The sequence below is a fragment of the Etheostoma spectabile genome, chromosome 8 (assembly GCF_008692095.1).
Source record: "Etheostoma spectabile isolate EspeVRDwgs_2016 chromosome 8, UIUC_Espe_1.0, whole genome shotgun sequence".
Lineage (NCBI taxonomy): Eukaryota > Metazoa > Chordata > Actinopteri > Perciformes > Percidae > Etheostoma > Etheostoma spectabile.
In genome coordinates, this window is record NC_045740.1 from 17,513,094 (window position 1) to 17,539,468 (window position 26,375).

Consider the following 26,375-nt stretch of genomic DNA (forward strand, 5'->3'; position numbering starts at 1 on the left):
AGAGCGTGTAGCGGAACCATGGCAATAGCTGCTACCCTGATTTCGGAGCCTCTCTGATACAATGCGCGTTAAGATTGTAATCCCTCTGACACAGGAAGCCCAAGAGCAGGAAGTGGGTAATACGGGACGTACCGATGACGTGCGCGGAGACGCCCGCCTGGGCGAACAGCGGGGCGACCTTTCGCTCGTAGATGCGTTTCCCCCGACGCTTCCCGCTGTACGGGTTGATGTAGACCAGCAGGTGTTTGGGTCTGCTGGCTGCAGACAACACAACAACAACAACAACAACAACAACAACGTTACTGACAGTGTCTGGTAGGGTGACCACCTGCTAATAAGCCCAAGGGGGGACAAGTGGTATGTTTCTGAGGGTGATAACTACAAATAGCTATTTTTTTATGACGGTATTGCCACTCCTCATTCTACCACCAACCGCCCTCGACATCGCCTACCAATCCTGGGCCTGGGCCTGGGCCTGGGTCTGGGCCTGGTCTGGGCTGGGCCTGGCCTGGGTCTGTCGGGTCTTGCTGTCCCAGTTCCTCGTCACTGTCGCCCTGTTGCTTGCTCTGGAGGAAACTACTAGACCTGTTGGGTCCTTGTAATTTGGAGTTTGGTCTAGACCATTCTAAGCCTTAAAGGGGCTCGAGATACTCTTTTATGACATTGATACTAGAATAAAATTGGAAATTGGACACACACACACTACTCACACCATATTGTTGCCAGACACTAGGTGACCACCCGACCCGCTAGCGCGAGTGCGCGCACAGCGTGTTGAAGCAAGTTCACGCGTCCCGCAAATTGGAGACCGTGTCACTCTAATCAACGCTTGCTCAAAAAAAAAAAAGTTGCTCGCTCTATCTTGGAGCCCCGGAGCAAACGAACATTAGGCTCGGTGGTACATGAACGGCGCCATGTAAGTAGACGAGAGCCCGGCGCCGGACCCGGGGGTGGTGGTGTGTGGGGGGGGGGGGGTGACACGAAAGCTGCGTAAGGCGGCACGTTTCCAGCCGATTCCGAACAGGAAGGGTACCGTTAACAATGTGGTGCGTTCCGATGTAGATAAATATATCAACCCATAAGCGCTGAACGTCACTCTAGTTTTTAATTGTAGCTCTCAAATGCTCTACATTGATCTGTTGCTGATTTTAATTCACAACAGACTGGGAGATGATCTGTGGATCTGACGGTTAGTCTCTCTGACTTCTAACGTCTCTGACAGTCAGATGTCCCAAATACTTGTAAATCAGCCACCTATAGAAATCCTCCGCTCGTTGTGTCCATGACCCCAAACGCGCCAGGCACGTGCATACCAGACACTGGGAAGGACTTTTAGAACGCTCTTCCATTCAAAAATGGAGAAGAGCCGCGAGTCCTGAAGCAAGTCGAGGCCCCCCACCCCCCACCATTACAAAGAGAAGGGGTGTACCAGGAAGACCTGGCCAAACTTTTTGTTTAAAACTGTTTCCTGTTGAGCACCTACAATTCCTGTATCCGTATTTTATATTATAATGTAGTTTAAAGTGAATAATTGTAATGAAAAATAAAATAAAAGCTAAGTAAATCGTAAGTGGAATGCATCTGCAATTATATTATATTGTCTAGATTTCAAAATATTAATCTTTATTTAGAAAAAATAAACATGGTTTGCCTATCATGAGCTTACATCAGCAGCTTTACATGTTCAGGGGGCATAGGGGCATTATTAAGTACAACAGTGTAAGTGTGGTATAGTGCTAGAAATGGGTAAACCAGTATCAGTGAGTCTGCCCGTGGGAGGGGCACCGCTGCGCAGGCAGTGTCCCATTTGTCCCTCAGCAACAACCACTTGTCCCCCCTTGGGCTTATTAGCAGGTGTGTCACCATACCCAGCACGTCAGTACCTTGTTTTTGTGTTGTTTGTGGTTGTTTGTGTTGTCTCAGCCAGCAACACCCAAACACCGGCTGGTCTACATCAAGCCGTAGCAGCGGGAAGCGTGGCGGACACTCATCTACGTAGCGGTAAAGTGTGCCACCGCCTGTTCGCCGGCGGGTCTTCCGCGCGTATCTGCGTATCGTCCGTTTACCCACTCCTGCTCTTGGGCTTCCTGTAGATGGATACAATCTTAACGTCGCATTGTATCAGAGAGGCTCCGAAATCAGGGGGTTAGCAACTATTAGCTCATGGTTCAGCTCACAGCTCTGTGACTGCCATGTTCCTGCTACACTGTGTGCAGCCTGCTACTCCTGCTACGGTCTGCTACGTCCTGCCACGTCTGCCAGTCCTGCTACGTGCCTGCTGTGCCTTGTAACTGCCCTCACAGAGTCCTGCATGCCATGAACTACACACAAGACTGCCTCCTCAAACCTAAATTTTTTTCTATGTTGTTTTGCCACTCTCATTCTAACCCCAACCGGCCCGTCCGTACACCGCTCCCAAGCTCTGGGGTCTGACCGAGGGTCGGCCTAAAGGAAGTTTTGTTCCTCGCCACTGTCGCACTGTTGCTTGCCTGGAGAGACTAAACTGTTGGTCCCTTGTAAATTTCTCGGAGTGTGTTATCTGTAAAGTGTCTTGAGATAATTCTTTTTCATGGAATTGAGACGAACTAAAATTGGAAATTGAAATTGAATTGCAATTGAAATTGAAAGGGTGTCTGTGTCGGTTGTCATAGTGCGGAGCACGCTAAGTACCAGTGACCACTTGAAAACTGGGCGGAGCTTGCACAAGTTTGACGTGAGGGTTTAGTTACTACCACAAAACCTTGAACTCTGGTGAATTATTTACATCACAGAGCACCTTGCCCCCGTCCACAATAAACGCACCCTCGAGAACATTTGGTACAGAAGCTCTGTTTACGACGACTGTTTTTACACTTTGACGGGCGGCTGATCACGCGAGTCTTTTTAAAAGCCGAGTGTACGCCGTAACCTCACTCAGGTGGTTTGTGTCGAGGGGACGGCATGTTCAGCGAGATCATCCACTGGCCTGATCTAGGACGCCGATCTACGCGGCGTAATCCAAACTGTCCGAAGAAGACACTGATCCCCTGCACGCTCGCATTGGAAATCCTTCCTGCCGGTCAGAAAACCACCTACTGTGACATCAAAATAATTGCTTTTATTTTGGATTTGTGTTTTTTCATTTGGTGATTATGACTAGAAAGGATCGCCTTCCTTGTAAACGCTCGTACTATTATAAACATCCCCGTTGTTTACTGATGAAGATGGACCCCAGAGGGTATACTTTCAATTTAGACCATACGGTTAATCTGGTGATGTAACTAGAGGTACACACTGAAGGGGATATTCATGACAGCTTCGCCACAGAGAGCAGGATTCTCGGTTTCGGGATTTCAATGCAGGTACTGCTTCTGGGCCTTATTTCTCAGTTGTTTGTGGTGTCTGTTCTGCTAAGCGCTCTATTAAAACACACAGCACACACCAACACACACACTGAGACACAACACACACACACACACCACCACCACAACACACACACACAGCACACAGCACACACACACTGGAACTGAAGACAGCTCACCCATTTAATAATGTCTGCTGATCTCATGCAGCAGTGTTGTTGTCAATGTGCAATTTCCAACTCAGGCAACTTGTATTTCAAAAATAAAAAAAATAATAACAACACCAAAAAACATCGAATATTTGAAGTCGTCAGTAACATAAGTCCTACGTTGCGGGTGATTTCAGTAAAGAGGTAGTCACTGAGTGAACAGATACTATTTCTTTTTAGGCTACTCATCCAACGTTCGCACAAGCGCGCAAAACCACACCGCGGGTCGATGCAAGACATTTCCATTAATCCTATCATCAATCACTAATTATTTTAACACTTTACCAGCACCATCAGGCTACGTCTGCCTTTACAGAAGATTATAGACATCATCCAAGAAAAATAGAACATAGCGAACCTACATCAAAAGCTCAAGAACAAAGAAGAACTGTCCCACCCAGCCTACGGATTAAAGCCGGATTCACAGATATGGTCTTAGTTGGCCCTAAAATACCACATCTGTAACGTGCGATATCGTGGGGTACTTGTTCCAGAGTCTCGGGGACCAACCGCCAAGCCTGATCCCCCCCACCGTTTATCCTGGACCCTAGAACTTCTAAACCATCTGTTGAATAGGCGCAATGACAGTGTGTTAAGATTTCAGACAAAACTCTGTGTGACATATATTTTCTTTCGTCTCTCTCTCTCTCCTCTCCTCGCTCCTCGTCTCTCTCCTCTCGTCTCTCATCATCTCTCCTCTCTCTCTCTCTCTCACTCACACACACACACCCACACACACGTTAATGTCCACTCAGATGCTAATCTAATTATGAAACCCTCTTATTCTGATATTGCACCAGCGGCTACTTGTTTGTCGTCCCAGCAGCAACAATGCAAACACCCCTGCTCAAGCTGAATCTAAGCAAATGGCAGCAGCATTAGTCGCAGCACTAAGCCTCAAAATAGTTTCTGACTCACCAATCGTAGATTTGTAAATAAAATCCATCCCGCCTTTCTCGTGAAGCATCGATCACAGCTTGTAACACCTCGTCTTACGGCGCTTTATTTTGCAAATCGTCCTGACCTCGCCGAGGGCTGGACGACCCTGCTGACCCTGTCCGGCTCCGACTTGATGTTTGGATCCGTTTCAGGTGGAGGATTTGCGAAGCTGTAGTTCCGGTATTAGATGAGCTGCCTGTTTTTTTTTTTTCCTGCTTGTTTAAAGCCGGGCCGGTTTTCAGATCCAGACCCCGTAGAGGTCACCGCCGCTGACTGTTACACGGCCACATAGCCCATCTCCTCTTCCCATACCAGTCATTTGAAACTATGCGACGAGTATTTGTCCCTTTTGCTGCAGTAGCCATCTGAGTCTGGCGTAGTCCTCCATCTTGCTATTAGTTCGGTTTTGATTAAAATCGAGTTTAGAGAATTTCCTTCAGCGCTGTGATGTCGGCGGACAAAACCAGCTGCTGTCATTTGACTTTGAATTTCGCGTGGATTGCGGTTCACAAACGGAGCTGTGTATGACGTCCAGCTACGCAAATGCTAAGTATCTCGTTTATTGGTTCATGTTTGATATCTAACCGAGACGATTACGGCATAACACATTTACGTAAAAGGCACGGCAATTGTGCCTTTGACCGTACATGTTAAAGGTAAACGGAAATCGGTGCTGCATCGCAACATTCCTCATCGCTTGAATGGCAGTAAATAGGCCCTGCTATTCGCCCTTTTTCTAGTTGGACTATGCGTAACTGCTACAGTTGTCATAGTACCCGTCTAAATTTGGAGCCACACACATAATAAATCACAAGATAAACATAAAAATACAGAATTCAAAGTTAGACTACATTTCATTAATAACATGTTTTTATCCTTGAATTTTGGCAAGAGGCACTTGCCTACCCTCCTACCCTGACCTGCAACGTCCCTGCTAAGTCCCCCCCCCCCAGTCCCCCCTCAGGTCAGTCTGCTACATCTACAAACTACCTTTACAATCGTTAAGCGCATTTTTGAGACAAAAACAATCTCCGTCTACACACGATTTTTGGCTCAGCTGAACTATCTCCGCAATATTAAGATGTCTGATGACTCGTATCACGTGACATTCCCACACACTGTGCATAGTGCATCCTGTGTAAACCGGACTCTGACTCTGCAGAAGAAATCAATGAATGTATACTTTTAAAATACAGAAAAGAAACTTGCAGAAGAACAACAATTGGGTGTGTGTGTGTGTGGGGTGTGTGTTGTGTGATGTGTGTGTGTGGGGTTCCAGTGTGTGTGCATGTGTGTCGTCCTGTTTGTGTGGTGGTGTGTGTGGTGTGTGTGTGTGTGTGTGGTTCTCTCCCAGCCGCTCTCCCCAGGGCTTGGACACGGCATAGAGGATGAGATCAGATAATACCCTGTCTCCATAACAAAACACAGCACAAAACTTCACACACTATTGGAAAGATACGAAAATAAAAAATGCAGATAACCCTAAACTAAATCTCATATCTAAATCTCATCAACACTGCCAAGTACACTCTAATTCTAGTTATTCCATCCACTTTTTTTTCCTCTTCTTTTCTCTTTCTCTCTCTTTCCTTCCTTGTCTTTTAAGACCTCTTCCCTCGTTTCCTCGACACTCGCATTCACACTCCAAAACACACACTGACCCTCCACAAAGACACACCCTGACCCTCCACAAAGACACCCCACGACCCTCCACAAAGACACACACTGCCCCTCCACAAATGCTAATACCCACAACCTAAGCAATATCCTTGTTACCCAAGATTATGTCCTGTAGATTTAGTCTCGCCTGTCGGTCTCATTTCACTAGTACAAAAGAACACAGGCTTGTCTCCCAGCTCACTGAACTTTTTACAATCGTGTGTTTTCGGTTGACCCTGACTGCAGCCTGCTTTGCCACGGTGGCACCAACGCCCCCGACCTCTGCACTGCAGCATCATCGGGGTCATCCCCTTCTCCCCTACACCTCGCTCCAATTTAGCTGGTAACCGATCTTACTTTTAGGCACCAACCGAGTTCCTCCTAAAGGGTACAGTAGTGAAAAATTGCCCCCGTCATTTAAATCTACAATTTAAATACATAAGATTACATTGCACCGATCGTCAGTGACCAATACAGCAGAGCAGCACTTTCTACCCCACAGAATCTAACGATTCTGGGATTGGCTATTACTCGCATGTCCGTAGAGCACACAGGAAAACTCTACCGTATTCAATTCATTTATAGTACAATTCTAACGCAAATATCTCAAGACCTTTACAGATAGAGTAGCTTGTGCCTGCCTCCCTCTAGTTTATTATATTATTGATTAGTTAAAGATACTAATCTGACAACCTATGACGAGACAGGTGGGCCGTGTTGGCGGACGCTGCGACTCCTCCTCCTAACTATTTCATTCAATTCACTATAGAGGTGCTCAGTGGCATTCATGAAGTCCCCCAGCCCCCAGCAGTCCGTAGTACTGAAACTAAAAAATCAAGATTTTGTGTGTACTGTTGGGGAGTTTCCGTTTGATTCATAAATTGGATTGGAAAAAAGTTTTAAGTATGACGCGGTATCCGACTCACGGTCCAGGTATCGTTCGATCACCCCCCCTGAACATAACAGGAATCACTTCACACCAAGAGAGTTGTTACAATGTCATACACCGACAAAATACACTCTTGCGTCAAGTGAGAGTACAATGTCTCCCCCTTATTTAAGACATATATTGTGCACACGCTGTGCAGTTAGCCTAGTGCATTTACCAATGCGCGTTAAAAATAGCTAATGACATGCTGCTTACTGACTGCAGACCAGTTTTTCTGGTCAATGGAGCGATCACTTCCCGCGGCCTCGAGATGCAATACCGCCCAGAATGCACCTGAACATCACCTCCCCTGCAAAACCACACACCATGCCCAGAAGATGGTTCAGGTGCATTTGTTATTTAACGACTGGGCGCGGACGGTCTAACAACACAAAGATACTTTGCGTCGGACTGCCCCATACTGCAAGTTATACAAATTTCAACACATTTTCTATATCCAACTCTATTTATCCTCTGACGTAGTCCCACCACATGTCCCTAAAAATCAGTGACAGCACATTACTTTGTTTTCCCATGGTCTCATGCTGCCATCTATTTTCTTTCTTCTGTTCAGAAACATTTTTTCCAAATGGTCCAAACCAAAGTATTGTTGTCCTATCTGGGGGAAACTTTCCCACAACAAAGCTTTATAACCCGAAACAACATGCAGGGACTGCAATAAGCAAATAAAATCCTTTCGTTAATTAAATATGCCGCTAAGACAGGCTCATAATGGTAAATAAAAAAAAAACAAGAACCTTAAAGATAAAAAGCATGTGCAAGAAATAAGTTTTTTTATTAGAGAACATTTTTACAGTGTGTTAGCACCAGTTTGAGTCTTATTAAGCACAAGCTTCCCTTATTTATCCATGCGTTACCAACCGTTGTACGCTGTCTTTTACTACTTTCTTAAACTAAGATTTGAGTCCTTAAACATAACATTGTGTGTGTGTGTGTGTGGTGTGTGTTGTGTGTGTGTGGTGTGTGTGTGTGTGTGTGGTGTGTGTGTGTGTGTGGTGTGTGTGTGTGTGTGTGTTGTGTGTGTGGTGGGGTGTGTGTGTGTGACGGTGGTGTGTGTGTGTGTGTGTGTGTGGTGTTTGTGTTTGTGTGTTCAGAGACTCTCAGCCGATTGCTATGCTCGTCCACCCAAACCACCGTCCGGCAATACTACTCTCCTTCTCCCCTGCTGGGATACGGTTTCTACGGCGACGTGCTCACTTGACAGCGAGAGAACGATGATGGGACCGCCATACACCTCGGCAGGTAGAATACAGCATGTGTTCCAAATTATTTAACTTTTTCATTCGTTTTTTTGTTTCTATTTCCATGCTACTTATCTCTACTTTACTACATTCTTGCGTTTCCTTCACTGCAATTGGAACGAGCTTGTTAACTGTCATATGTATGAGAACAGACTCCGACTGTACTGATGACGATGACGCTCTGAATCCCGAGGTGTGAAGATGTTCCTTACTCATCATTCACTATCGAACGTTTCCTACCTCCGCCAAGGCATCATGGGAACGCCGCGGTACGCCGCCCGTTTGTCGATCTGTGTGATATTATATCTATAAAAAAAAAAAAGTGAAAATTGCCGATTTCGTCCTGAACTGGGGACTAAAACACTTAAGTTAGGTTCCATTCAGCCACTTCAATGTTCTTCACTCGTTTACATTCCTGTGGGGTTACGCAAAGTCCTAGTCAGCAGTTTGTTCAAGTACCAAAGTTTCCAGTTTTACGACCCGTTACAGAAAAAGTGTGAATGGTAGTGTCGTAAATAGACACGAAAGGCCGCGCTAGATCGTCTTACTTATTGAGAGAAGTCTCAAGGAGACGAAAGTAACGCTCTAAAGATAGAGTCTGAAGGGTAGAGACACGAGTGATCACCAAAGGAGCACTAACCCATGGGACTACTTAGTTGGAAGGTAGTCTCAAGTTTACACTTGTGTTTTATCTACTTTATGAAGTATTTCTTTTTTCTTTGGAGGATACCTGGTTTTTTCTGTTTAACTGTTTTGTGTAAGCACTTGGAATTGCCCTGTTGCTGAACTGTGCTCTACAGATGAAGCTAGCCCTGCCTTGCCTTGCCTTTAAAGCTATAGTTAAAATTGTTGCTCCACTTTCACTATATGCAGACAGTACAACATGACAGTATCACATGATCTGTAAAACTCACATTACTCAGCTTAGAGCTATAGTACTATAATAAAATAGTATAGTAGTTTGCTGTTCCCCCCCCATGAGGATTCTGACTATGACCACGTTCGGCTCGTCCTCATGATACAAAGCCTTTCCATACACACACACACACACACCACACAACACACCCACACACACACAAACACACACGTCACACACAACACACCACACACTTACCTAGTAGCCAAAGATAGCAATGGAGGATTATAAAACGTGGGTTGCCTTTTTCAGAAGAGTTGTTTATCTTCACTCGGCTTCTTCGTGGAAATCCCACGACGCCACAATCTTCTGAACACAGCCACGCCGAGAAACCCATAGAAGTTGTGTGGAGCGCGATAGCCTTAATTACGTGTAGCAACGCATTTGCAACGGCTTAATGTAACGGACGTTCATTTATATGAAAAAGTTACGACGCACTAAGCAGAGAGCGAGAGTCTCTAAGGGTCAATACGGCTTTTGAGCTGCTGTCAAACTATGCAGCGCTGCCCAGATATGAATTGTGATTCGGTTATGCCTATTTTCTCCTCAAATAATTGTTGACGGTTTTTATTGTTGCGTCAGTACTGTTGTCTTAGGATCTGTTAATTACTGGTTTTTCAACGCAACAATGAGGTAAATTGAGGAATCTTGATAATGACTTTCAAAAAAAAAGTGTAAAACTAGCGGTGTTGATGTCAGTGGTGCACTCCTGTGGAGAAAAAAAAACTCGGCAGAACTTATAGTGTATTTTTTTTTTTTACCTGGCAAAGAACAGTTTGCTGACAATGGAACACCACGGTTAACCATTGTGTTGTCACAACTTTGGGGGATGTGGGGGGGGGGGGTGGCTTGTGAGCCAACTAATAGGTGGTTCGGTCATGTCTATGTATTGAAAAAAGCACAAAAACATTGAAAAAAATATAATATTTACCAGTTCCTGTAGTTTTGGGGGGGGGTAAACGATAACAGTTCTTTTTGGTTACATGTATTCCATTACTTGGTGTTCTTTTCATATTCCTTTCCACTGTCGTGTTTGCAGCACAACAGGCACTCTTCCCAGAGTAAAGCTGAGAGGTACGAGGTGGACTAAGCGTCAGCAGCGGTGAGCGCAACAAATCTTCATCCCGGGCTTCTCAACAAATGTAAGTCTGTAATTACTGTCCTGTGACTGATTCCTGTCAAAACAACTGATTTTACCACAAAGTCACACAGACTGAAAGATCTGGAGACTGCTAGCCTGGCTTCATAAATAATATAACATGTCTCTTCAACGCCAGACGGAACATAAGAAGAGACAGTAAAGAGAGAGAAGACATAAGAGAGAGACAGACAGTAAGAGAGAGATACAGACCTTAAATAGAGATACATACAGTAGAGAGACAGACAGACAGCAAGAGAGACAGACTACAGTAAGAGAGAGAGACAGACAGACAGTAAAGCGACAGTAAGTAGAGACAGACAGACCTAAAGAGATAGACAGACAGTAAAGAGAGAACAACCACCGACAGCTTGACAGTAAGAGAGAGACAGACAGACAGCAGAGAGACAGTAAGAGAGAGTACAGACAGTAGAGAGATAGACATACATTAAGATAGAGATACATACATACGAATCGAGAGAGAGAAAGACAGTAAAGAGACAGACAGGCGGAGACAGAGAGAGAGAAAAAAAACAGACAGTAAGAAGAGAAAGACAGACAGACCAAGTAAGGCAGACGACCGACATAATAGAGACAGCCAGTAGAGAGCATACAGTAATAGAGACAGTAAGGAAAATCGAGAGACAGACAAACAGTAAGAGAGAGAGACAGACGACCGTAATAGAGAGACATACATAGAAAGACAGACAGACTTAGAGATAGACCCGTAAGAGAGAGAGAGACAGACAAACAGTAAAGCGAGAGAAGAGACAGTAAGCAGAGAGACAGACAGTAGAGAGAGAGACAGACAGTAGAGATAGGACAGACAGTAATATAGACCGACAGACAGACAGACAGACAGTAAGAGAGAGAGAGACACAGACAGTAAGAGAGCAGACAGACAGACAGACGACAGTAGAGGAGAGCTACCGAATACAGACAGACATTAGGAGAGAGAGAGACAGACAGACGTAAGAGAGACAGACGACAGACAGACAGACAGTAGAGAGAGAGACGACCGTAAGAAGATAGACAGTAAAAGAAGAGACAGACAGTAAGAGACAGACAGACCGACAGACAGACAGACAGACAGACAGACAGGTCCTACTTGCATGTATTTGTTGACCCCTTCTGAAGTGTTTTCCTCATACAATCCAACGCTCCACTACACCTGGGATGATGCTTGCTTTGTCGCGCACAGAAGTGAAATCTGTCCCTTTTTGGGGGTGTGGTTGGTTTTAGAAAGCGACAGCGAGTGGAGTACATCCGATGGAAGTTCCTGTCTATAACTCTGCCATAATGACTGCGCCTGTCCTCGCAGCCCCAAAGCACTCACCTGCCGCTCACGCCTGCCGACCGCACCACCGACCTCATCCTGGTCCGGAAGTGTTTTCCCGCTTCGACTATCCTCAGACACCTCTGCGACACACCAGCAAGACTACCAGTAGTAAACCATTAATTTGGGTTTTTCTCTAAAAAATACTCGATCGCAACCCTAAGTGTGTGTGGGGGGGGATTGAAGCCCTATTATCGGGTGATTTGATTATTTTCCCCTAGACTACATTTATTTTTGTCATTTCGTTTGTTATATTAACACTTTTTTTACTACATATTACCTACTACATATTGTAATACTCATATTACTTCTATTAATATAACGATATTAGGTTACCATGCTTTTGCATTATCCATTTAATTACAATTCCGCTTAATTTTAACGTCCACTTACTTACCGCGATGTTTGTTCACTTGTTACTACGACCAACTGCCCTTTACTTTACTCACAATATCTTATTGACGCCACTGCACTTTCACGTTTACTTTACTTTACTTCACAATATCCTAAGGTGACGCCACTTCACTTTCAATATCTTAGTGACTCCACTTCACTTACTTCACTTACAATATCTTATGTGACGCCCTTCACTTTACTTTACTGTTACAATATCTTATGTGACGCCACTTTACTTTACTTACAATATCTATGTGACCCACTCTCACTTTACTTTACTTTACAATATCTATTGACGCCACTTCACTTTACTTTACAATATCTTATGTGACGCCACTTCACTTTACTTTCCAAATCTGATGTGACGCCACTTCACTTTTACTTTCCTTTACAATATCTTATGTGACGCCACTTACTTTCTTTACAAGTATCTTATGTGACTCCACTTCACTTTACTGACTATTACATATCTTATGGAACGCCACTTCCTTTAACTTCCGTTACCTTCTGCACGTTGCTGTGTGTTTGCCTGTTTTCTTGTGTGTTTACTTGTTTTGTTTGGTTTGCTTTTATTGTCAAAATGCTGCTGTAACAGCTGGCATTTCCTTCCCCGCTGTGGATGAATAAAGTATTATCTAAGCTATCTATCTATCTACTCGATTCTCTAATCCTGTTGTCCCAGGAAATCACCATGGTCCCCAGATACAATACTAATCAATATCATGAATATGAGAAGTTGGATTTTAAAATGAAAAAAGACCTTTTTCCACTTCAAATCTTTTACCATTTCAAATTTTTTCAAACATCGGTTTTCATCTGAAAGCATACATGCGGCCCTGTTGTTCATCTCATTTTACTTGGTATTGCTGCCTATGGTTGTCACGCAGACAAACCGACCAGCCCCAACTATAATAATAGATCCATACTTGGCGTCTGTGTGTCGATACAGTATGCCACGAAAAAATATCGTGATACTATGCTGTATCGATCCCCCCCACCCCACCCTGAATTCTACGCGCACAGCTACTACATCCATATCCCTTTTCCAGCAACACCCACGCATCAGGACTCCATGTAATTACTCAAGTACGAACTTCAATAAATAATATGATCAGACCGACTGACTGACGAAGTACTCTCTTTAGATACCTTTGTTGTTTAGATGTCCTCCATGTATATTTTTGCTAAAGGTTTTATTATCCTCTATCGTGATATCAAAAAGTACTTTGAAGATACTACTTTCAATAATCGAAATGTCAGTCTAACTGACTACATGCAGTACTTCTCTTTAGAAATCAGTTAGTTTTTAGAATGTCTCCATGATAATTGATTCTAGAAGTCTATTTACCCATGTACCGTGAAGTATCAAAACGGGACAAACAAGAACACCGCCGATCCACCTGCTGTCCTCGTTCCATTAACTATTCAGATCCACACTCCTTATATTCTTTATTTATATTTCTACTCTGATATTCTACTTTTGTGCACTGGACACAGAGTTTCCCTTCGGGATCACTAAAAGTCTTTTTTTGATTCTGAGTCTGATTCTGTACCGCGCCATTGCCTGGCGGTTCCGATGTCCACCGGGTGCTGCGTTTACCGCTTCACGCCGCGTCGACTGCCAGAGCGACTCAGACTCGGACCTGCGGAGAACGTCAAGCATCCGATCTCTTTCGCCAGATCTGCCGAGAACCACCCTGCCTCGGCTGCGCCCCCACCCAACCCCCTCCCTCGCCTACAGCAGCTGGAACTGCGACCGCGAGATCCTAACCACACAGCCATCGACGTCCGGTAAGGCGTCTCTCGCTCCTGCTGTTGTCCAAATGATTTTAACCTGGGGGGGTGGGGTTGGTGGGGGGGATTTCTCTTTTACAAAAAACACCTTCTCCTTTTTTAATCCCAGAGTGCACTGCCATTTCATCCAGCTGTTTGCACAAGGGATCGAGGAACCCAGTGTTTGAGGAGCTCCCCAACCCTTGTGCAATATGAACCACACCCCCGTGCCCCCCTGTCAGACACTGGATCATCGCCTGTTTTCCGGCCTACTCCCCTTCACTGTGACAATCACCGTTCCCTTAACCAGGAGACTCCACACAGATTACCCATCACCCTTGGGCGGTTACCAAAGATTAGCAGCAGGGAAGGAGACCAAATGGCACTTTCTGTTTGAAAATCATGATTTCCAACAACACACCCAGAAGTGAGGTGTTGTTTTCCTCATTTGTCCTGATCAGCTTTAAGTCATTATTTCTGAAATTAGACCGCTGGTTTGTGCAGAATGACAGGACTTACTTTTACCTGGAGAGTGAAGCGTCCCCCTCACCGTTGCTTGGTTTTGGGGGGTCGCTGTTTGTTTTGATGGCTGCTGGGTGTCTGGCATCTATTTATTTTCACGTAGAGCCATTAGACTTAGCTATTTTCACACATGTTGAATATTTTTACTTATATTGAATGCTACAGAAGGATCCGGTTTGACTTATCGTTACATGTTTTAAGAAGCCCGTCCTCGCCATGTCACTCCAGCGTCTGGTAATCATTTGGTCGCGGTTGTAATTCCGCATGCCATGAAAGTAAAAGTAATCCCCCTCACATGGTGTGTACTTCTCGGGGAAAATAGTGCTGGACAGATTTTATGTCCACTGTTTGAACTTTCCTTTCCTTTCTTCTGCTTCTGCTCCTTCGGGTTTTCCCTACACGTCGTTTTTTTTTTCAGGACAACCTAGCTCAATCTTAACTATTAAAAAACTCTTTTTACATATTGAATTCCCCGCAATTTATAAGGCAAAAACAATGAACTATGAAAAATCTTCATTTGGTTAGTCACGGCAGATTTTTTGTGTCATCAAGCTGGTCGGTAGTCTGAGTGGCTTAACGATCGACCATTAGGTCTTCACATCCTTTCATTTCTGCTAATATGCAATGAGCTAGTCAACGCCGGCATTCAGAGTACACTCATCTGAAAAAGAGTGCTGCTTTAAAAAAACCCGTTTGTTTCACTCAACGTGCAGAGATTCTGTCTTCAAATCAGCGCATTGTCCATAACTTCAATTTACTCCCGTGCAAACGCATCTCTGTTGGTTTATTTGTTATGAGAAACCGCTCGAGTTAACTGTCCGCCCTCCCTAATTCATTAAGATTTCCCATAATACAAAGCCGCACAAATTCTAAAGCAGGGTTTCCCAACCTCGATATCATGATGCCGCTATTGTTGATGAACTAGAAATCGTTTAGATTATTGAATACACTAATAATGGCGTACGTTTTGTCATTTCCTGTTTTAAAAGACCCTTGTGTTGTCTTCCCGTTCCCATGACCTTGTTCTTTCCGGTCAAATTGGAAAACGACACTTTTTTTTTGTGCTTAACTGAGTTATTGTCACTTTATTCCAGCTTTTTTCGGCTTTTTAATAAACTGAGCTGGTTTAATAATGGTTTTTAAACACTTTCTGTCCTGGAATTTGTCAACAACCTCAGTTTTTATCTCAACTTGTACATAGGTTTTTTAGTTAAAAAAGCAGAAAATTAGGATTATTTTCTGACTAAATAGTTTTAAGATCGGAGGAAGGTTGATTGGATCACATATGGTAGATGTCAAAGTTTAGTCCGGATTACTGTTTTAAACCATAAAACAAAATACATATATATAAGATTAAATAAACCCACCCAAAACATGTAATGAAGTATTGTTGAAAGAATCGCATATTTCGACTAAAACACTTTGAAACAAGTCATAACGAATAAAAAAGGACAACACAAGGGTTATAGGCCTGCTTACATAAGGTGAGGACCAGAATGTTGTCGCGTTCATCATCTGCCTTTTACCCACGTGTCTTATAATCCACCTAGCTGAGGATTATTTTATCAAAGCTCATTGTTAAATGTTTTTGTGAAAGCCAACCAACACTACCAGATCGTTTTCGGTATCGATTTTTTATCGAGGTAATTTTGTCAAACCCTTGTCAAATCCCTTCCACATCAGTCAAAGTTCATTGAACGTTTAAAATAACACCTGCGTGGTAACGACGTACCCAATCAGCCTCGCTGTAGCACTGCTAACGACAGGCGAACTAAGTATGGTGAACGCTTGGGGCTCAACCTTAGCCTGCTACATGGGCCCTTTAGGATGCGCTCAAAAGAAGTTTGGATACATTTTATATCGTCATAATGCAAATAAACAATCTATCTGAACATCTCACAACCCAAAGACATGAACCTGTGACATTGTGTTTAAAGTTGGGACCACTGTCAATAAGACTAGACAGGGCTCTCTAAGGTCTTTTGACCAATGTGTTTTTTTTAATTTTTATCCACATCAACTGAAATGTTCTTACGAGTTCCATTTAAATCCAAGGGAAAGCATTATGGTATAATGGCGGATTCCCTAACTGTAATGCAGATTACTTCACACTAAATTCCCCTCGATTTATTGTTTTAGTGTAGGTTCTTCTTATTGAGTTTTGAAGTTTTTGTGAATAATTGTTTTGTTAAAGGAAGTTGCCTGTTAGTCCCGTGTTGACATTCAATCTCTGCTCTGTTCTCGTTTTTTGGTCATTGTCGGTTTCCCATCTCTGGGCAGTCGTAGCCCTATACACCATCATCCCATGGGTTACAAGCTACCATTGGAGGGGCACTTGTTATCTTTACTTACCTCATTTCATAGTGAATTGCATTTTGGATGGTCGTGTCAGTTTGTTCCCCACAGATGTTTCAGTCATCTTAAAAAAAAAAAACTGTCCCGGAGCTGATACTTCTATATCCAGAGGCTTGACCCCTTCACCTTTAATAAGTTACCCTCACCGTTTCACTCTAGGCGCCCCACTCAGACAAAGTGTAAAATTTTTAGCTTCCACTGTGAGCTCGGTAATCAGCCGGGCGGTTTTGCAAACATTGCTAGCAAAGGGGACGCATTTGAATTAATATGATTATTCCAAAATACTGACATACTGAGGTGAACCATGGCAGGAGCAAGGTGTCATCACTGGACTGTCAGACTGTAGAACCTTTCTTTTGTGGTGTTGTTTAATGGTTTGAGCGAGCGATCTGTTTCCCCTGTGCGGCGCGGAGCTGACTCAAACTGACCGGAGGACTAGTAGCAGCTCATGTTTGTTCCAAATGCCAAGCATCCCTTCTCTGGATCCTAATCTGACCAAATACCAGCCAAGTTATCTGATGTAGCTGCTGTGTTTGTCCACTGGACCGTGTCCTATCTCTGGCATATATGTCTTCACGGGTCCAAAGACTTTGACCCGATCAAATACGTATCTGTCAAAAAAAACGTAGTACATGCATGCATTAACATTTCAAATGCAGCCGCAGATAATTAGAACGGAATACAAGAAGGGCTGATTTCCCCTGAATCGTGACTACCATTCACAATGTCATATTTGATTTCGATTTGATTCTATTCGACTTCAATGAGGAAATTTCAGGTCCCAATACAAGTTTTTTTGCTTTGATCTGAAAGAGATTTCTCATAGAATTAATGCTGTGAATTGTACAGATAACCCCTCTAAACCTGGTTCAGTATTAAAAACATTGTTAAAAATGGACCCCAAAGCAGTTCATCGAGCGAAGAAAAGTGCTTTCTTAGGCAGCACGTTGTACCTAACCAGAATCTGTGAAATTCAATGCCAAGTGTTTCCTTGCTAAAATTCAGCCTCAACGTTGACATGGTTCCTTAGAGTTCTCGATTCACGCAAGAACCAAACTCTCCATCGTTAAAACACAGCGACTCTTTGTGGTGCTGTTCTACACTTTTTAATTTTAGGGTTTTTTTTTGTAGCTGGCATGCATTTCTTTGCATTTAAAAATATGAATGTATGCCATGTAGCCTTCCTATTAGACTGACTATAAGAGCTGGACCGTGACGACCTTTTTTCTCAGCGGACTGTCTCTGTTGATTTATTACATATTATGACAATAAGAATCTGAATGTTCAAATCAGCCGGAAACCTCCAAACAACAACAACAACAACAACAAACCAAATGGTTATCCGCGCACACACGAGTGTCGACTGATAACCGAGGGTGGATTCTGAATTGGGGAATATAATAATTTCCATTCGCTGGCTGAATGATGACTTAAATGTGTTTTGTGCTTTAATAGATTTAGTGCCAGGTTAACCCAGAAACTGGCAAATCCTTTGCATGATTTCATGAATCGTCTGTGGTTTGTAACACTTGGGAACAGCTACTGACTGTAGCTTGTGACTCACCGCTAACATGCAATTTAGCCAGAACATGCCTCGTGGGATCTATACCACGTATATCTGCCCACAATGACAGCGCGTTTGCTAAAGGGCAGTAGTAGCCTGTCCTAGCCTATACTCACTGCAATCTAGCTGGTTTTGCTACTAGCATGTTGCATTCACAAACATTCACGTACAGACTGGAAAAGGCCCATTCGTGAGTAAGAAGTGGGCCGAGAAATGATCTCCCATTTCATGACAAAGGCGGTGCCTGCAGCATGGTGACTAGTATCGCTAACCCACCGAGCAATCTGGGAACATGCTATCTCTAGTCAACGCGATAGCTCCTTTCTACTTTCTCTGTCTGGGCAGTTTACTCTTTAACATTTCATTAGCGTTAGTGGGGGGGGGTGTTCTGTCAGTTAGGAAGCTCAGTCCTTGGTTCGACAGCACATACATCACACATACCCTCTGTCACTGTTGTGTTGCAGTTTATATTCTGACAGATGTTTTTAGCAAACCGCTAACCACTCAACAGCTAATGCTTTTATTGGTCAACGGCAATGTATTTGCCTGCAAGTTCACCAAAACGAATTGATTCATTACTGCAACGTCACTAGAATGAATTAACCAGCCTTATTTACAATGCCTAGCTGGGGGGGGAAAAAAACCGTTCATGTCAGCCGGTCTAGCTAATGCTGAGTCATAATTTCAGGATTAGCCTACTGTCCGCCACTCCTGAGATCTCCCATTTAGTGAAAAGAAGAAGTATCCAGACTAGAAGGCAGAAACGTGAAGTTTTTCTTGTGGTGTTCACAATCTGCGCGCCCTGCTTTCTACAGTTAGCAGTCAGGCCCGCACCTAGACAATAACGAACGACTGTGAAATGCAGCATCTCTTTGTGGAGAGCAGTTCAATAAGAACAACTGTGAGGGGACACAACGGCTAACATTGTAGCCCTCTCCATGTGTTTCTCACAGGTCGACGCTGTCAAGACTTTTTGAATGTGATTAGCTGTTGTAGATTTGCATTGCAAAGTTTTCAGTCTTCTACAATTCCAATTAATTATCATTGAACCACCGATTGCAGATTCACTATTGAAATGAACTGATTTTTGTTTTGTTAAATGTTGCGATGTATGAAGCCTGCATTAAAGAAAGTGAAGCAGTGACACAGTCAAAAACCTAGAGTCGAGTTTAAAGCCAAATCGTATAACATCTCTAGTTTTATCCGGTTTAGAATTATGATTAGCACAGAAATGAGAGAATCATATTCAGTGAATAGCTTTCTTTTACCATGTCCAGATAAACTCAAATGTTCCATCATTGAAACTTATTCCTCGCCATCTGACCCTCCAACTAACAAATAGTATAAATCTCTATATATCTATATATTTTTCACACTGTCTTTGTAATCTTACGCTGAAAAACTAGTTTCATCTAGTAATTAGTCGACCTCATAGCTGTAATCTGAGCTGGACTGATCTTTCTCTTCTGCTGTACTGTTTTTAATTACAGTAAATAAAAACATTCAACTCTTAACGTGTCCGCAATTTTTACCCTCACATGAGAACACTGAAAAAAAGATATTATTAAAGGTTGTTTTGTTATCAATATGTTTCTCATGGAGGAAAGCCTCTGTGGTTAACCCTTGTTAATTGTCTTCCCTTCAAAAATTAAAAATCCCCACTTTTTTGTTTGAACGTATTTTATCATGTTTTTGTCCTTTGCACCTTTTTTTTGATGTTTGTCACTTTTTTGATGTTTTCAACACTACTAACACCAACTTCTTAACTTCTGTTTTACAGTTACTTTTGGATTTCATGCAAATAAGTAATTTATAGAATTCTACCAACTGTTTGCGTTAGAAAACCATAATTTAGGACTTATTTAGACTAAAACCTGAAGGAATTGATGTTGATGGATAATCACAGACTGGAATTGTCACTTTTACTCACTACGATTTCAAAACCTTCATTGTTTTTTCAATCTTTAAAATTGAATAAGACGGCCCCAAAATTAATGAAGTAAGATTTGTACTTGCCAAGAGCGGTGTGTGGAATCAATCATGTTATTTTGGGGAATTAAAAAGAACATGATAGAGGGAAAACGAAAGGTCCATTTGACCTGAGGGACGACATGAGGTTTATACCATAACAACTTAGCTGCCTAACTTTATACAAACTAGCTGCTTTGCTACCTGCACATGGGGCCTCATTTTCATTTCGCATAACTTATTGGGGTTTTTAAACATTTTTACATGCTTTACTGTTCAAAAAAATCAACTTTAGTTCTCATACTGTCTAATATGATACAAAATATCCTCTTAACAGAACCCTCCTTTCCTCTTCGAATGTCCGTGGTGATGGATGAACAGTTACATTTACCCTCATGGTTGTCCTTGTCAATTGACCCCGGTTCCAATTTTTAAATTTTTTTTTGTCAAGCAAGATTGTCCATCAAATAAGACCACTAAACTTATCACAAACCGTTGGGAAAAAAACACCAAAACGTCAAAAAAAAGCACCACACATCATGAAAATGGACAAAAATGTCAGAAAAGGCCTCCTATGTTGAAAAAAAGTGAACATGGGTTGATGGGAATACCAACAGGGTTAAATGATTTATGATTTGGTCTTTTGCTGAAGTTAGACCATTTACACACATTTAGGATCCGGGGCTTAGTTTTGATTAGCGCTAACAATGTTAGCTGACGTTTAGCTTCTCTGCGTGGGCAAATCTCGCGAAGTTGGGTCCTGAGACCAAAAAACAGTTCCTCAATCAAAGTTTTTCATTTTCCCTGCATGGTGTCCTCTGAAAGGCATTTTCGTGTCAGAATTTCTGGACATACTGTGTGTGTGTGACTTGTGAAAAAACGGTCATGCAGTGGAAATCTCTTTGCCGAAATATCGTCTGAAACGCCTTGGAGTTTTTGTTATTTTATCGTGTCGTCCTTCCAAGAAGATAGTGCCAAAGCTCTGCGAATTTGTTCAAATACAGGGATCACACAGAGGTTTATGGGTGAGCATTAGCATGCAAGGTGAGGGGGGGGGTTGTGTCCTTGATGGCAACGCTGTTGTTATCTCTATCAACGGCGAGCATGTATTCTTGGGGAAGTGGTGGAGGGGAGGTGGGCGGGGGTGTCCCTAGCCCACCCAGCTACTGTTATCAACTAGCAACAGGGAAACTCACCACACACACTATACATGGCAGGGTCTTCAACAGGGGTCCGCGTCGGTAACTGCATGGGGGTTCTCGAAAGTTTTGGTTGATAGACTTTTTTTTATAGTCCCCCCCCCCCTTTCAATTTTTTCCACTAATTGAAAATGTCCTTTAAATACACATTAACATGAACTCAATACACAACTGTATGACGCTATTGAGGCACAAGATGGCTTCAGTCATCAATGCACACATGGCACTATAGACCCAGTGTTATCTAACACCATTTTATACATAAAATACTTACTGGTGGGTTCCCCGCTCCATCTCGCCTCGTTTGGGTGGGTCCTTGGCCTGGAAAACGTTGAAGCCCCATGATTAGGTGGTGTACGCTAACCCTTCTTCTTGTCTTTTATGCAATCTACACCACGACAAGCGTACCGTATTCCGGTATTAAAAGGTTTTGCACGGTTGTTCTTCTGAAGCGTACATGCAGTGTGTTGTTTTTCCCCTTCAAATAGAAAATCACACCCTTTTGTTGACTCTTTTACAAACGTTTTTTTCCCTTGTTTTTAACACTTTTGGACGCTTTTTTCAACATTTGTCACCGTTTGACGCTTCCCGCCACTACTTAACTACGGCTGACTTTAGTTTCGGCAGTTAATTTTTGGGAATTTATGGTTCATAAACCTCATGATAGGAAAGTATACCGATGTTTTGCGTCGAAACGCCGCATTTGGTCATATGGGCGAGCTAAACTTAAAGGAATGATGTGATGATCATCACAGACCTGTAATTGTCAACTTTTACTCATACCTTTCAAAAACCTCTTCATTTGTTTGCTCCAAATGCTATAAAATTGAATAAGACGCCCCAAAATTAATGAAGTAGAGATGTGTACTGGCAAAGAGCTTGGTGGAATCAATCAATGTTATTGTGGGCATTTAAAAAGAACATTGATATAGGAAACGGTCATTTGCCCGAGACAACAGAGGGTTTTAATTGAGCTGAAATTTAATTATCTTTTTTTTTTCCTTTTTGTGTGGTGATTCCATTTAACTGATGGCACACATATTTATTTTGAAAACGAGTTTCTTTTTTTGAAAGAAGTTATAAAACCTTTGTTTGACATATTTGTGGTAAACTCGGACTTTTTTTTTTCCTTTTTTTTTCCAAACGAGCCCCCCTAGCTTGTCCATTAGGGATTTAAGGTTTCGATATTTTCTCTTTTTTTCACGCCGGGCTAAAGATTATGTTATTTCATTGTGAGAATCGGCCAATTGGTTTTTCGATTTCCTTATTTCTTAGTCCAGAAGATCGAAGGGGGGGTATTTGATTTTTTAGCTTTTTTGACCCCACATGTGGGCTCAAGAAACTCAGTTTGTCATAAAAAAAGTGATATTGTATTTATCTGGCTGGAGCACAGAAGTTGGTTTTTTTGCTTTTAAAATGATTTTGAAAGTGGGTGGAAGACAGATCCTTTAGCACCAATACAACATTGTAAAATACTCCATTAAATGCAAGTCCTGCATTCAAAATCCTAAGTAAAAGCCAAAAACCTGATGTCGCAACATGTTCTTAACTATCAAAGTATAAGTTGGCCCCTGTGACTCCATACGCCATGCTGAATTGTTGTCTGTCACCTTTAAACATCTTTTAACAACCAAAGCCCAATCCGCGTAATAAAAAGATAGTAACGCGTGTTTTTGGTTCAATACTCGTGGTTTACCGTCTGCGAGGATGATTTCCCGCGCAAAACAGCCGTCAAAGCTCTCACGGGGATTAGAGCTCGTTAGGGAAGGGTCGGATCCCCGTAATTTCATTACGATTTCAGGAAGCACACACACACATGAAAATCGGGTCTCACTAATGTTTCGACACGGAACTAGTCACCCAATAAAATCGGAGGATTCTGGTCGGGTGGGTCGATACCTGAGGGTTACAAAAGCAGGCTGATCGGAACCCAACGCCATCTGCTAGTCTGACTCTGGTCTCAGGAGCAGGTTCTGTCAGGTGGTTCTCCACACCGCCACTGGACACATTAAGGGTGTAATTCCACCTTTTAGAATTAATGTCTTACCATGGGTTAAACTGAATGGACGCAAAGGTTTTGTTTAGTCTTCTATTATGCTTTGTGGTGTTTTTTTCATACATTTGAATGTTTGCGTGTACCCTTTTTTGTGCATATATTGTAATTCGTTAACCTTTTCCGTTTGAGATCAAACTGTTCATTTTCAAGATCGTTGTTGGAATGTTCTCATTGTGTTTGCTGATGTTTTTTTTTTTTTTTTTAATTTGAGGTTGAAGCCATTCTTTTTCTAGATTAATAATTCACTTTTGCCCTTAAGTTATTTACGCTTAACATTGCAGCGGTAGATGCTAATCAATCCGCTAGACGTGTTTGACGTCAAAGGACCTGCCGTTGGCCCGCCTTAATATTGCCCTTAGTCCCTGCATCTGATTGGCTTACCCTGTTAATCGACCTAACCCAAGCTATCCCCCTCTCTTCCTACACCTCACTTACGTGGACACCTTTAACCTTGCCTGATATTCGGGTCATTTGACCCATTTCAATTTTTTTCCGTATACGGTTTCAAAACCTGAAATCAACGTCCTTTCCTAGGTTCTGTGATAATCATGTTTTCCTGCTCAATTCAGTAAATTATTTCTGGATATGTCCACTTTATGTTTTTTCCATAGTGGATTTTTAACATGAATTATAACTTATGACAAAAACGAACCCCCCTTTCCATTCTGAATTGGTGTCTATAGAGACTGATGCATTCCCTAACACCCAATATTATCACAATTTGTTGAAATTGATATAAATTACAAGATTTAGTTAAAAGATTATAGTAAATTTAGTTCAGAATTGTTTTTAAAACCCCAAATTACGTCACGAGTGCTACAGAGTCCCCAAAACCCGTAGCTCACCTGCGGCAAATCATAATAAGATATATATATGATATATATATATCGATATATATATATTTGGATATTAACTGAAAAATAGAATCTGTAGCAGTAACCTTTGTTGTGTAGGCTGTACATTAAGTTTGTACCTGTGAAACTTGTACAGTTCAGGGCTGGCTTGCAGGTTTAGTTTTTTATTTATGTATGTCTGTATTTATGTATTTCTTTGTGCAACGTTGTGTTTTTAGTCCACAGACTTACAATCCTTATTTGTGAGCAGTTGCCTGAGTCTTCCCAGGTGTTTTTTCCTAATGACGTTTCTTTCAACCGCTGCTTTCTCGTGGGAAATGTGCATCCCCTCTGTAAATTATAGCGTGTGTCTCGACTCCTCTATCTGTCATTGTCTCTCTATGTTCTTTGGTCCCTGGGCGTGTTCCCGCCCGTGTATTGTTTGTAGTTATTTGTCCACTGTTTGTAATTTCTAAATGTACAAGAAAAAGGAAAGAGAACAAATGCAACCGATTGTGTAAAAGAAGAACAAACTACCCAGAAACAAGTAGACATTAGAAGAATGGGTTTGTCTTGTTTAGAGTGTACAAAAAAGTTTTCTCCTCAGATAGCTCATCCTCTCTTCAGCATCGCCATGATGCCGTCCATTAGTGCGACTCATTGTTTCCGGCTGTTGCCCTCTCCCTTCACCACGTCACTTCCTGTCAGCTACCAACACCTGAGCAATCAGCGTTATCAAATAGCGTTATTCCGTATGTCCGGACTGTTGTTCTTTGTATTAGGTTTTATTGGTGTTTAAATTGGGTCTTCCCTGTCCACGCAAACCTAAGGGATAGATGACGGGAGACTTCCCCGACTCAGATAAACATAGACAACTAAACTCCCACCGTGGTCCCTTATCTGTCGTTAGACGAGCTCTGCAGACGCTCTGCGCGGCCAGACGCAGGTGGGTCACCCAAAAAACAAAAAACAAACACTCCACTTCCCTGCCGAAGCTTGGAGCTTTTATAGTGCAAATGCTACATAGTTCAGATGTCAATATCTCTTAAGCAGTTTGATAGGGGTTATGGAAAATCACCAGACCCCCCGATGACAAGTATTAGCACGATATTGTCCACAATATTATTGCGATTTCTGCTTATATTGCAATTTATTCCCTTTTTCGCAACTTCAAATTAGTCCTCAAAGCAAACCTTGTCCACATCAGTTTTGCATTTACAAAAAACAACCCAAAAAAACCTCCACTTCCTTGAAGCTACAGTATTCCAGAGGTAAAATGCGGTTAAAGCAGTGTGTTATAGGGGTTAAGAAAATCACCAGAGCCCCCTGATAGGTTAATTATCATGATATTTATGTCACAATAGTATTGCACCTTCACTCCGTTTTCTGAAAAAAGTCTGGTTTGTTCATAATAAATACAATGTTATGTTCCTAAACGCTGTTTCTGGTGGTTTGGGGATTGCAGAGATATGTCCACCCCCTCACCCACAGATATTTGAGAAGAGGTGATTTGTTGCCCCCCCAAATATATGAATGCCACCCTTCCCCAAAAGATGATAATAACAAGGGGCTCAGAAACATCTGTAAATCCTTTTATGTGTCAATATGTATCCCGCTTTTCACACACCCCTACAGTGAGTAATACCATCTTAACCTTGGCGCGCCCCTCCTCTTTTCTTAATTACTTTCTCCGTGAAATGAAGCTGACTACATCATGGTAAATGTCGAATCTATAAACAATCTAGCCAAACACTTATCTGTGGATTTAAAGTCTTGCTACGTCGGCAGTTTAAAGAACATAAGAGGTGATATTAATTCTTGATTTTCTGGTCTTTTATGTAGTTTCAAAACCAGTCCAACCAATTATAAGACTATTGTCTGTATATTGTAACGTATCTTTAGTGATAAAACAGAGCAGCATAATAAAATAACAAAACATAAGATGCATGAAGTTAAGTATAAAACCTGTCACGTTTGTGTT

At 42.4% G+C, this 26,375-nt stretch overlaps 1 protein-coding gene across 1 annotated transcript in view; it reads right to left on the bottom strand.

Moving 5' to 3' along the window:
- The window catches only part of LOC116693733 (ceramide kinase), a 63,676-nt gene that overhangs the window by 17,834 nt on the left and 19,467 nt on the right, over positions 1–26,375 (bottom strand). Inside the window, exon 5 of the mRNA XM_032522941.1 lies at positions 133–258. Coding sequence (XP_032378832.1) covers positions 133–258 — 126 coding nt within the window. The remainder of the gene's footprint in view (positions 1–132; positions 259–26,375) is intronic.